The sequence below is a fragment of the Neophocaena asiaeorientalis genome, unplaced genomic scaffold, assembly GCF_003031525.2.
Source record: "Neophocaena asiaeorientalis asiaeorientalis breed wild unplaced genomic scaffold, Neophocaena_asiaeorientalis_V1.1 scaffold427, whole genome shotgun sequence".
Taxonomy (NCBI): domain Eukaryota; kingdom Metazoa; phylum Chordata; class Mammalia; order Artiodactyla; family Phocoenidae; genus Neophocaena; species Neophocaena asiaeorientalis.
In genome coordinates this window covers 5,233,530-5,246,142 of record NW_020172280.1, presented here as the reverse complement: position 1 = coordinate 5,246,142, position 12,613 = coordinate 5,233,530, and the positions used below count along the sequence as shown (strand labels likewise).

At 43.3% G+C, this 12,613-nt stretch overlaps 1 protein-coding gene across 1 annotated transcript; it reads right to left on the bottom strand.

Moving 5' to 3' along the window:
• Positions 1 to 1,707: 1,707 nt before the first annotated feature.
• RBM24 (RNA binding motif protein 24) lies at positions 1,708 to 11,777 on the bottom strand. Its single transcript, XM_024764182.1, has 4 exons — positions 11,595 to 11,777; positions 10,363 to 10,486; positions 8,862 to 8,916; positions 1,708 to 2,181 (listed from the first exon to the last, which is right to left on the bottom strand). Exons 1-4 carry the CDS (start codon positions 11,760 to 11,762, stop codon positions 1,818 to 1,820), a joined length of 711 nt encoding a protein of 236 aa, XP_024619950.1. The 5' UTR covers positions 11,763 to 11,777; the 3' UTR covers positions 1,708 to 1,817.
• Positions 11,778 to 12,613: the final 836 nt, after the last annotated feature.

Below are 12,613 nucleotides of genomic sequence, written 5' to 3'. Positions count from 1 at the left end.
CAACCAATGCAACAGAAGTTTTTAAAAATTATATTTAATACAAGTGAATAGATTAGAAGATCTGAAATGTTATAAAGCAATATACACAATGAATAAATAATTTGCACAGAGAGTCATGTCTACATTACATAACACTGTCTAGTATGGGAATACTTAAAGTAAATCCAGTGATAATGGAGAAAGTCCATAAAAATGCTAACCTGTCTTCCCTTGTATGAAATTGTTCAAGTATAAAAATCCAATACAGTGTAAAATAGTATTCAATTTACTTTAAGAATAAAAATTGCAAGTATTGCAGTTTCAGAAGAAAAATGTAAAGCAGCATTTAAAAACTACATAAACTACATAAGAAGAGTGTTAAACTAATGAAGTACCAATAAATGAGAGCTACACGAGCAAAAATCAGAGAAGGAAGCATGAAACTAGCAATAGGTCCTGTTAAAAATTAAAAAAAAAAAACCCTAAAAACTAAAATAAACTAAAATGTGTTAATGTAAGAGTACTGTCTTATACAGTGCCCATATGAATTTAAATAAATCCAAGTCAACATCTTTAGTTGAATAGGTTAATATTTAATATGCTACATCTAGAACTACTAAATAATTTATGCCATGAGATGAATACATAATTTTACAGTGTCACATCTAAAGTTCCTTTCTTTAGAGTGCAGCATAGTAAAACTTAAAAATAAATATCTTAAATAGCATTACTATTAAGGCACAGTATAAACCACATTATCATTAATTGTTGAAGAATTGTAATCTCAGTAACCTTGTTGTCTCATGTACTGTATTCACTAATAAATAGTTTTAAATATGACTCTGAAATAGATACTAAAAAGTGTAAAATTATTTAAAAAGGGAAAAAAATAAATGTCCTTAAGACAGTTCTTAAGGGTTTAGCGTCTGCAAACTTTGCCCGCCTTTAATCATAAGCCACGAGTCGACACAATAAATAGAGAGAGAAGGCTGTTGTAGTAAAAGCCTGATCCTATTTCAGAATCAGAATTGCTGACACCAGCAGATACAAGTTTCCCAAAATTGAAACAGGATGGGGAGAGGGATTAGAATGTGACAAGCTCATCAAACAAGCACAAGTGATGTGTTCTTTCCAGAACTGTGTGTGTTATTGATTGTCTGTACAGCTGTTGCACCCATTCATTCCACATCACTTGTTTCACAGTCCCACTCATCCACTGGGTAGATGAGAAAATAGCTTTGGTGCCTGTCCACCATTTCACCCACTGCCATGCTCCTAGATGGATTGTTCGATGCCCATTTTTGAGAGTAAGAACATTACCTTCTTGAAAAAGTTCTCTAGGCCATAGTGACTGCTAAAACTGACAATCAGTGCTTTCACCATTTTTTTTTTAAAAAATCTGCTTTTAAATGTAATTCAAGCTACATATTGCTCACTCTGTATTCCCTGGTTCAACTGGATTCAAATAGCATTTTCTAACTGGTAAAAGGCAGTTTGCTTCCCTGATACTATAAAAAGAGCAAAAGTAAAAATCCCGTTATAAAAGTGAAGTTCCATTGTTCCTCCTGCCACCGTTTCGTCGCGGCCTTTTACTTACTCAGGCTCTTTGGGATTGATTTCCAAAACTGCGCCCACTCCCCCCCTCATTCTCATCTCTTTCACGTCTAGAACTACTACTGGAGTATTAAAAAAAATAATCATCATAATTCTGCTTCACAATAGCATAGCTTTTTTTTTTTTTTTAAAGCTGTTAAGTCAATGTTAACTCTTATTAGCTACTGAAAATTGGGAAATCGGGAGGGAAAGAGGAAACAATTCGACTTTGATCAGGTTCTGGCCTATTGCATCCGATCTGTTTGCAGCTGCTGAGGCTGATACTGGCCAAAGGCAGCGGCGGCGGCAGCTGCGGCGGCGGCGGCGGCCGCGGTCCCAGGTGCGGCGGCGGTGATTGGCTGCTGCACCGCGTAGCCGTAGCCCCCGGCCGTGACGTAGCCAGCGGCAGCCGGGGAGGCTGCGTACGGGTACTGGTCGTAGGCGGCGGCGGCGGCGGCGGCTGCGGCGGCCGCCGAGTACTGTGCGTACGCGGCTCCCGTGTAGTCAATGTAAGGTGCGGTGGAGGCGGCCGCTGCGGTCGGCTGGACGTGCGGGATGACCACTCCAGGCTGCACAAAAGCCTGCGGATAGACATAGTGGGCAGGTATCCTGTCGAGAAACGGAAAACAGAGTCAGGCAGGAGTTGCCTCCTGTCTGGAGCATGGCTTCTTCCGAGATCAGACCAAACTCAAATTTAGTGGTTATTATGAGCATAGGGTTGCCACAATATCGACTTGCCAGTCACCTGTGAAAGTACTCTGGCGGGAGCCCAAATCATGGAGTGCCCCAGAAGGAATTCAACAACGAAAACAGGATACCCTCCCTGCCAGAATTTTGATTCAGGATCATTTTGGAACCAAGAAACGGCATGGAGCCAAAGTTTGGAAAAATAAATCAAGTTTCAGGAGGGCCTCGCACAGAGGAGGTATTTAATAAATGCTGAATTGAGTTAAGACTTGAGAAAATTTTGTGGTGAGTTCGTTCAACAAAAACGGTTTAGACAATAGAAAAATTCTTAACCGTGAAACCAGGAATCCAAAGGGAATCTGTGATCATTCAATTCCATAAGGGTGATGGCTGGTTTCTCAAAAACTACAGTAAATTTCAACAAAAGCCGTATGTTTATTATCATGGCAACCCTACTGGAAATTGCTATGCAGACTCAGCACACATTAATCTCTCTGCAACCTCAGTCACCCTTATTAAAGATAATAATAATGAAAAGAGAAGCAGGCGCCAAAATAAAAAAGGAGTTTAAAAGATCACAAGTGTGGTAAACACAGCAGAATCACACTTCTCAAACGAACTGTAGTGCAGCTCACTCTATCACAAGAGGCTGTTGTGGGAAGCTACAGAAATGCTATTAACATTCATGGCAGTGATTCCCAAAGAGATGTGCAGCACGCTTTTGGTCTTTCTTTCTTTCTTTTTCTCCATTAAATTCATAAAGACACAAGGGTCAATCAAACCTGTTTGACTATCAGGCAACTGAAGGTCAGCCAGCTTGTTTATCTCTATGCAAGACAGACAGAAGGGGTTTTGGGGAAATGATGAGGTTGAGGGAAAAGGTAGGGTCAGGGAAACACAACTAAATATTTCTAAAATTAATATCAACTTAAAAGGATTACATAGTAAGAGTAAGGAAGGAAACTTTTTTTTTGAGCATCTATTAAGTCTTGTTTTATCCTCTAACTCAACAGAAATAGATTTATTAGCATATCTGTTTTAAATCTTCCTTACTGGTAGATATTTTATACAAATCAATTCTATTATGGTGTATTATCCTGCAAAAGTTCTAGAAAGTGAAACAAAATTGAGTACCTTTTAAAATGATACATTCAGAGGTCACATACAAGACACACTCCAATGGCCTTACTTAAAAGTTAATTTTGTTAAAAAAAAAAAATCACAAGAGGTATTTTAAAAAAACCATGCATCTCAGTTCTCACTCTTGCGATTCATAACTGCCCAGTTAAAATGCTACTGTGAATATCTGATTTATTTTCATCCTTCTTTAGAATAATCTCCATCAAAACCCCCTGTATTTCTAAAAATATGACACCATAATGCCATCTGGTTGTTGCCAAAAGCAGCTTACAAGAAGTACAAGCACAAGTAACAATCTTTGAATTTTAAAGAACTCAAAACAGAAAACTTCATATATAGATTATGAAAACATAAATTTTGCTTTGCCTTTTCAGAGTTTTACTGAAAGCACTCATTAACCAACATCCATGGAAAAGATGAATTTATCACAGAGGGTAGTGAACTTTGACCCCAATGATAAAAATACACTCAATGTTACTAGACTTGTAGATCTTTCCCAGTGCCAGGAGAAACGACGTCATCAAGTGTTTCTGAGGACACTTAGAGATGTTCTTAATTGCTTGTCAGAAACCAGACTCGTGGTCACGCACACACTCAGAACGTCTCTGCAGGTCAGGTGACCAGCTCGTTCAGAGCGACAGGTGTGGCTTTATGAAACACCGTCCCTGGAGGCCGCCGTGTCCACGATGTGCAGACACGGATAAGAAAGCCTTACTCATGCCAGTTTACATGTGGTGATGGACAGCAGGGGCTGCAGCCGGGCTATTTTTGATCCTGTCATGCGACAAGTGTTTCCAGCGGGTAAAATGTCTTTATAAGGCCAAAGTAAAACATCTATCAGCTCCAAAGGCCAGCCAGTATGAATCTCACTGATACTGAAACATTAACCCCTGTGCTCCCAAAGTTCCAAAGACAACACGACAGTTACTAGGCTTGTATCTCTAAATAAAGGTGGTAAATGAAAATAAGTTTAGCCTACAAAAAGGCAGGATGAAAGTGTGTGTGTGTGTGTGTGTGTGAGAGACGAATGCTTTAAATGATACACAGGCAGCGTTGCTTACAGGACTCTTGTCTCTGCATTTATTTTACATTAATAGTTTTCACTTGAAAATGCCAACCAATGAGTATAAAGTTCCTTAGACTATCAGAAACCTACATGAAGTCTGGCAAGGGTTAAGAAGCTATCTAGCAGGCAAATGAAACCCTAGAGTTTTTAAGGCTTAGGGAAAGGAGAATCCAGAAGACCACGGAGAGACTAAAATAGTTCAGAAGGCAGGCAGAATCGGACTAAAGGGTGAGGTGGCACTTCTGAAGCAATTCCTGCATTAGGAGCTCTTTTAATAGCCTACAGAGCCCATTAAGGCAATTTGGGAATCTCCCTCCTGCTAGAGAGCTACCAACATTCTTTCCCTCAGTGAATCATAGAACGTAAATGCCTAGCAGAAATAAAAGCACCAGAGCAAAGCCGACACTTCGGACAACTTTCAAAGAAAATTTACTATGTTTTCCTTTTCTTCCTATCTCTTCAGGTCCCTCTGGCATCTCTCTGTGACTTTTGACATCCTAAAGGGTTTCCTCTTTCAACCTATCACATAAACTGCTGACACAGGCTGCATCTCATTCACTTGTTTAAAGTAACCTAGGTCCCTAACATCCTACCAAACTAAGTGCAAACTTCTTAAACTTTGGCATGCCAGGCCTTTTATACTTCTGGCTCCAAAATACTTTTTCCAGTATTTCTTCTCACCTTTCCTTGAAGCCAGGTCAGCTGGGCTCCTCAATGTTTCCTGGACATACCATACACATCTAGAGCTTCACCTTCGCTCACGACATCCCTCTGTCAGGGATGCCAATCCTCACTCCATCTCTACCTGTTGCAATCACAATCCTATCTACCCTAGCTCTACCACTCACCACGTGTAAAGCCTTCAGGAATTTGCTTCACCTTTTTAGTCTCATGTATTTCTCATAAGTGAAATGAACCTAATATTTCCAATCCTAGTATTTCCAACCCTGAAGTGCTGTGCATTAAATAAAATTATCTATGTGAAGAGCCTACAGTGAGGAATATATTCATTGCAAGAGTTCCCTACCCTCCATCATAGCTTAAAATCTAGGTCAATTTCTACCTCTTTCACGAAGACTTCCTGGATCCCACCAACCTGATGTCTCTCTGCCTTATCTGGAGCCATATAGACAGCCCTTCTGGGCGCTTCTCAGTTTTCTTACTAGATTATAAGAGAGAGCCGAGTTGTGTCTTTCAGACTACAGCTTGACACAGAGGAAAGAACATGGCTTTGGAGGCCATGATTCAGAACCTAGAACCAGACTCTATCACTTAGTAGTCCCTGAGGGAAGTTAATTAACCTCTCTGCATCTCAATTTTTCACCCATGGAAAGGACATTAACAGTGCCTTCATCAAATAATTACTGTGATAATTAAATTATATAATTTATGTAAATCCCTTATCAGTACCAGGCAAGTAGCAGGTGTTCAGTTAATGTTAATTACTGTCCCTTCTGCTCCACTTAGTGGACAGTATAATACTTATTATGCGTTAACACAACTAGAGTAAAACTTAGCACTTAAAGGAGTACTAAGTGCTAAGTACCAAGTACTAAGTGCTAAGTGCTAAATATTTACTAAGTAAATATTTAAGTGTATTTCAACCTGATCTAAACTAGCCCAGAATTTTCTACTCAAGATCCATAGGCTCTCCTCTCCAACGTTTCAATAAGAAAATTATTCTTTCAAATATAAAATATTTATAAGATATTGTTTAGCAAATCCACAAATTTCTGTACATCTGCCCACTGTGTTACATCAGAAATTCCTTCAGGCCAAGGTTTTTCTCTTTAAAGGCCCAGAGTAATCTGGGGGCCATTTAAAGACCATATAAAAAAATAGTTCCTAGAATTTCAAACAAGTCAAGTAAGATTAAAAATTCTCAAGCTTCTTTCCAGGCCTAAAAATAAGAACATGTGGCATTCAAATAGAATTTAGGATGACCAGGTGTGATTTGTTAGGTACAGACTCCGGGAATTAGAGCAGTGTTAAGAATCCCTTAAAAAAGAAAGAGAAGGCTTGCTTGGTCTATTTGGAATGCTATCTATTTCTAATCAAGTTCAAACAATTTATGCAAACAGTAATAATCACCATCCTTTATAAAGACAGCTAATATTAGAAGGGATGAAAAACCAAAGGTTACTATCAAAATATGCTTCATTTAAAATTTCCATATGACACATCTTATTCTGGTTGTTATTGCCCTCGTGCTACTTTCTTTCTCAAGGATCTGTAAGGACTACCACAGCCTCTCCAAATTTCTATTCTAGCTCTCAAGACCCTCCATAAGAGTCTGGTTTCTCCACGCACTGAGTCTTTTCTCCTCTTTGCCTTTGCTGAGCCTCCCCTCATCTTACACCCTTTAGACGTGTCCCTTCTTCCTTTTACCTGTCCAGGACCTACCCACTGGTCCAAGTCTAGCTCCAGTCCTCACAAAGCCTTGTCCAACTCCTCCAACTCACCTATTTTCTTGCTCTTCTGAATTCCTTTTATACTTAAAATAATACCAAGTAATTTAGCAATTAGTAGGTCCTGATTCGTTTGTGTTAGTTTGGCTTCCCCAACTAAAGTGCCATCGCCTTATTTTGTACCATCCACTGGCACAGAGAAAACTACTCATATGCTAATACTGGTTGATCAGTTTAGCTGTATTAACAACTGTCTCAAGATTATGCATGTGAGATCATGACTAAGTTCACCATCACTTCCTAAGATGTATGTTCTCGTCCCCAATTCTACCTTAAACATAGTCTAGACCAATGAGAGGGGGATCCACAGAAGTAGTTGGACCCATCAGCCCACTGTTTATCATCAGTATCCGGAATGGTTTGGATGTGGCATTGATAAATCATTATGGGTATACGAAGGCCCTTTCTAATCATATTGGACAGAAGACTCTTCTACGGCTTCAAAAAAAGTAAGGGTTGTCAGTAAGTGAGATCTCGATATGGTAAAGGGAAGGTTATAAAGAAGGCATTCGTGGAAAATATAACTTGACTCTTCCGAGTCAAATTATTATTACTTTTTTGGATCTATTCTTGGAGACATATAAGGTAGACATCTATCTTTGTAGGTAGAATCCAACCTTCCAGGTTACACATGTAGATGTTCAGGTGCTAAGCTAGAGAAGAAACTATTGTTGAGGATGAAACACTTCTAAACAGTTAGAATATTTAAAAAGAGAGTGTGAATCTCTGGCATTAGAGTTACAACCATGTTGATCAGGTAGAAAACAGCCAAAACAGACCCTAGGTGTTTGGAATAAATTGAGGTAGGTGGGGATCTCCCACTCACATCGTGCCTGAATGGAAGGGAAATGGGGGAGCTTGGATAAGGAAAGCTGGTAATCACAGAACCCACAGAACACAAATATAAGCAGGCTGTTCACCTGAGTCAGGTATGAAAGGTGAAAGTTAGTGCTACTCTACTCAAAAAACTGGCCAGTGTTAATGAAATCTGATGAGAGTTGTTGAACCTTTACATTAGAAGGCCTAGAAGTGGATATACATTGCCAAAGAAAGAACCCCATTCCCAGAAAAAACACCCCAGTAAAACAGAAACTTAGGACATGCAAGCGATGAATCTGTATTCTTACAGAAGGAAATCACACCATTTAGCACTCACTACAAAAATATGGTTAAATGGAAGTCACAGGCTACAGCTTAAAAGCAAGGAATAAAAAGGCCCTTTGCTTCCCATGGCAAAGTCAAAGGTCAACACCCGTCAACACCACCACCAAAACCAAAAACACAAAGAGCCCCTTCCCCGAGGAAAAGAAAACACTTTCACTACAGCTCTTTTCAATTAAGTAAAAAAGCACACAGTTTAGCTATCAACACCACTTCATTACTGTAATAAATAAAATAAAGCACACGGAGGTCTACTGACTATTGTGAAAAATAAAACAACAACAGCAACATCCATGCATCGTTAATCACCATCTGAGCTTGTGTGTCTGAGTCTACTGGTTACAGAGTTTAATTCCAAACAGAACTATTCCACCTCTTATCATCGTATCCTTCTGATCAGTTAGCTTAACTGTATACGAGCCCTGTCAGGTTAGAAAGAGATAAATACAATTGAGTCAAGTTGAACAGTAGTAATGGTGTTGGGACACAATCGTCTGGTACACAAGTCATACCTGGTATTTTTGTTTTGTTTTGTTTTGCTAATCATGAGCTCAAATGTGTCTGTTTTGGAGGCTGCATACTTGGTCAGATAACTTGACTCATCTAAAAATGTTTATTTTATCAGCATTCAAAATACACAAACATATATAAATATGTATAACCGGGAACAATCTGTGACATGATGGTCTTATCTGGATATAAAAAAGAGGCAGGTTAACAAATGATATCCATGTTGAAACTTAGGAGGGCCTGATTAATTGACTTACCCAAAAGGTCTTTGTATAAGGGCTGGATGAAGCTGTTGAACACCAAAGGCAAAACCTAACAATAAAACATACCACATTCTCTATTTGTGCATGGTTAGGCATTTATTACTTCTACACATAAAATGCAATCACACCTTTCACTTAGAAAAGGTAATCATTCTTTTAATACTTTAGAGAAAATATTATACATATTTTTAAAAGTCATTTTACTAATGTTATTGTTGATCTAAAGAAAAATTTTAATAGGCTACAAGTGGAAACTAAAAATGATCTGCAAAGTTTAGTTGACAGACACAGAATAAGACCGTAGAAAATCAGACATAGAGAAAGTTCTTGTGGAATGAAACCAAGAACAGTAAGACTTGATAATGAAGTTACATGTCACAAATCTTCCTACAATTCTGAATCATGATCTATAAAAAAGCCTTTTTAATTTGGAACATTCTGGAATGCTTTGGACAATGCTTTGTAAGATTCTGGATTTTACAGATTATAGTATTAAAAATTCACAAAACAAACTCTTCTTTTCTGGATAGTGTACACAGACACACACACACACACACACACACACACTGTATTAGACAAATACATGTTTTTCAATGCTCACAAATACTTGCACATGCGCTCCCTTTCTTGACAACCTAGTTTCCTAGTAAATCTGTCTGAAGTGTCCACCTCTTTCCAAAATTTCAGATGCACAGACTTAAGAATGAAGAGTACACGACTTAATCAAAATTGCATGCCCAAGAAAAAGATTACATTTGTTCAAGAGTCGATTCACAATTATTTGTGCTCATGCACAGGGCAGTGTTGTAAACCATTCAAGAGGTCATGTTTTCACATAAACAAAATTCTCTCCCTTTTGGTGACTAATAGCTATGTGACCTTGGAGTAAACCCCTTCTCATCTCTGCATCAGTTTCTTCACCTGTGACATAAGGGTCCTGGAGTGCATGAAATCTCTTCATCCTCTTTCATTACTAATACATTCTGGGACTGTATTTTGAACATTTACCAGCCAGGCACCACCACCCCTATGCTTCTCTTGGCTCCGTGTTCCAGGTGAATTGCCCGCTCTGAACACAGGGCAACGGGTGGCAAAAGGAGAGACAACACTAAGAAGTATAACCAGCTGGAGTTGACACATTTGGCCCATAGCATCCACATGTGAATGATCTACAAGTGGCTAAAAACCAGAAAGTGGAGAGTGAACTAAGACTGTATATAGGAAACAGATGAGTCAAGCTCAAGCCTGGGTGTGTGCAAACTGAACTGACCCCCAAGATCTATTTTTTGCCCATAGGTACATTTCAAGTCAGGAAAGGAGTGTTTACAACTCTCATCTACCTTTAATGCCTTGGTAGAATAACCAGCCACAGCTCACCTTTACTAAACATCTACAGATTCTCAGGGAACTAGTGTCTTCCCAATCAGGGATTCATTCTATTCAGAAGTGGGGGGGGTCTCTAGTTGGGGGTGGGGCGTCGAGGGACATTGCTCACCTGGTTGCATGATCCTTGGTTTTGCTCCCAAGTATGCCAGATTCACATTGGCCTTCCTGCCATCAATGATGGGGTTGGGATCCTTGCAGGCTCTTTCGGCAGCAGCCCGGTCAGCCATGGTGACCTTAGCAACATACACACACAGACATACACACAAAGCTCTAAATCAACCCCTGAAGAAACCAACAATCGCACTGGAGAAGTCATTCCTGTTAATAAAACTGAGGGGCAGGGGGTCTTAAACTTTTTCTTTCTTTCTTCTTTTTGGGGGGGCTGGAACTTATCCCTTGATCCTCCATCCAAAACAAAACAAAAGAAGAAAACAAAGGAGGAAAGAAAGAAACACCGCCTTCTCACCCCCCCAAAGTTCTAAGGGTGCTAGTAGGGCCTAGCAGAGATTTGGAAGCCTGAATTCTGTCTTAGAACTCCTCCAGATTCCCCCTCCGCCGACCATTCCCCAGGTCCCTACCCGGCCTGAGAGGCACTGTTTGCTTTAAAGAAAGACTAGCCTCACATCCGGCCGGTGTTCCCAACCCCGCAAACACTCCCCAGCGACAATAGCTATTGTCCTACGCTGGGGCTCCCGGCTCCTCGGCAGCTGAATTTGCTCGCTGAAATCTCCAGGAAGGTTACTATGCTCTCTTTCATTTCGGCAAAGAAAGAGCCAGAGGTTCATCTTTTAAAAGAACTCATCTTTGCAATTAAAAAAGGGGTGGGGAGGGGTGGCATAAGAAGAAAAGCCCCAGACCTCCTGGGGTGTCCCCTCCCTGCCCCAGCCGGAATGCCAGGAAGACACACATATTTTTACAAAGCAACAGCGCTCTTAACGACCAGCCTCCAACCTGGGAGTGCAATTCTTAGGGGCTACGGCCCCTCCCTCCCAGACCTCCGCACCCCCAAATCCGGCAGTCATCACAGTTCTCTCCCTCCACCCCTGCTCCGCCTGCCCCCCGACACCGCAGCGCTCTCGGTCCCCTCGGAACCCCGCGAGGCAGGCGCCGGCCCTCCCTCCCCAGCTCCGCCGCGCGCAAACTTTCAGTTCAGCCGGGAGCAAAGAGGCAGCGCTGGTCACGTCCGCTGGGGTCCTCGCGCGGCCACGCCGAGCCCCTCACTCCCAACTCCGACCCCTCGGGCCAAGCGCCACTCTGTCCCTCCCCGCCCCCGTGGTCCTCTGTTTCCCCGCCGAGCTCTTTATCGCCCCCTCCACCACCATCCCCATCCGCGCAACTTACAAATCCATAGCCCCGGGACTTGCCCGTCTGCCGGTCGGTGATGACCACCGCCTCCTCGATCTCGCCGAAGACCTCGAAGTACTTGCGCAGGCTGGCGTCCGTGGTGTGGTAGGGCAGCCCCCCGACGAAGATCTTAGTGTACGTCGTGTCCTTCTGGGTCGTGTGCATCTTCGCGCCCGCCCCGCGGCTCGGGCTCCGGCTCCGGCTGCGGCTGCGGCTGGGGCAGCGGCTGCGCCTCCTCCTCCGGCTCCGCGTCTTTTTTTTGGCGGCGGAGCCCGGGGCGGGGGACTCCGCGCGCTTCAGCTCGGGTTCCGTCCCTCCCGCCGCGGAAGCTGGAAGACAAGTGGCGAGGACGGCTCTCCCCCTCTCTGCTCCCTTCCCCCGCTGGCCGGGGGTCGGCGCCTGGCTGGGGAGGGGGCGGGCCGGACGCCTGCGATTGGCCGTGGCCGCACCTGGGGCGCCCTGCGCCGCCGCCCCCCAGCTGTTGGGAACAGCTGCTTCTCTCCCCGCGCGGCGCGGCGCGGCGCTGGGCCGCCGGGCTCGGGCACTTGAGCCGGCGCTGGGGTAGGGCTGGGGAGGGCTGGAGGCGGCTTGGCTCTCGGCGTCGCCTGCCCTAACCCGTCAAAGTCCTAGGGACTCGGCGCGGCCCCAGCCGGGACCCGGGTCGCGGGGACTGCGCCCGAACTGGGAGTTGTGTCGCTTTCCAAAACGGCGATGCGAGGTCTTTGCGCTCGGCCTCGGCGACAGGGCCGGCGACCCGCACTGACTAGCTGCGGGGTGGCCCGGATGCCTGGGGCGGTTCGCTGGGAGGCCAGTTCCCTCCCGGGCGCTGGGGCCCAAGAGCTCCGCCAACGATACCGGAATTGGATGCTCCCGGGTCTGGAGAGTGAGAAGGAGGGCCCCCAACCTTCCTTGACCCCAAAGAGCCGGTGCTGGGGAGAACCAGCGAGGCAGAGCCAGGAGGGAAAAAAAGCTTTGGCCCTCGGGTGCGCTGCGGAGAACCACTAGCTTTCGTTGCT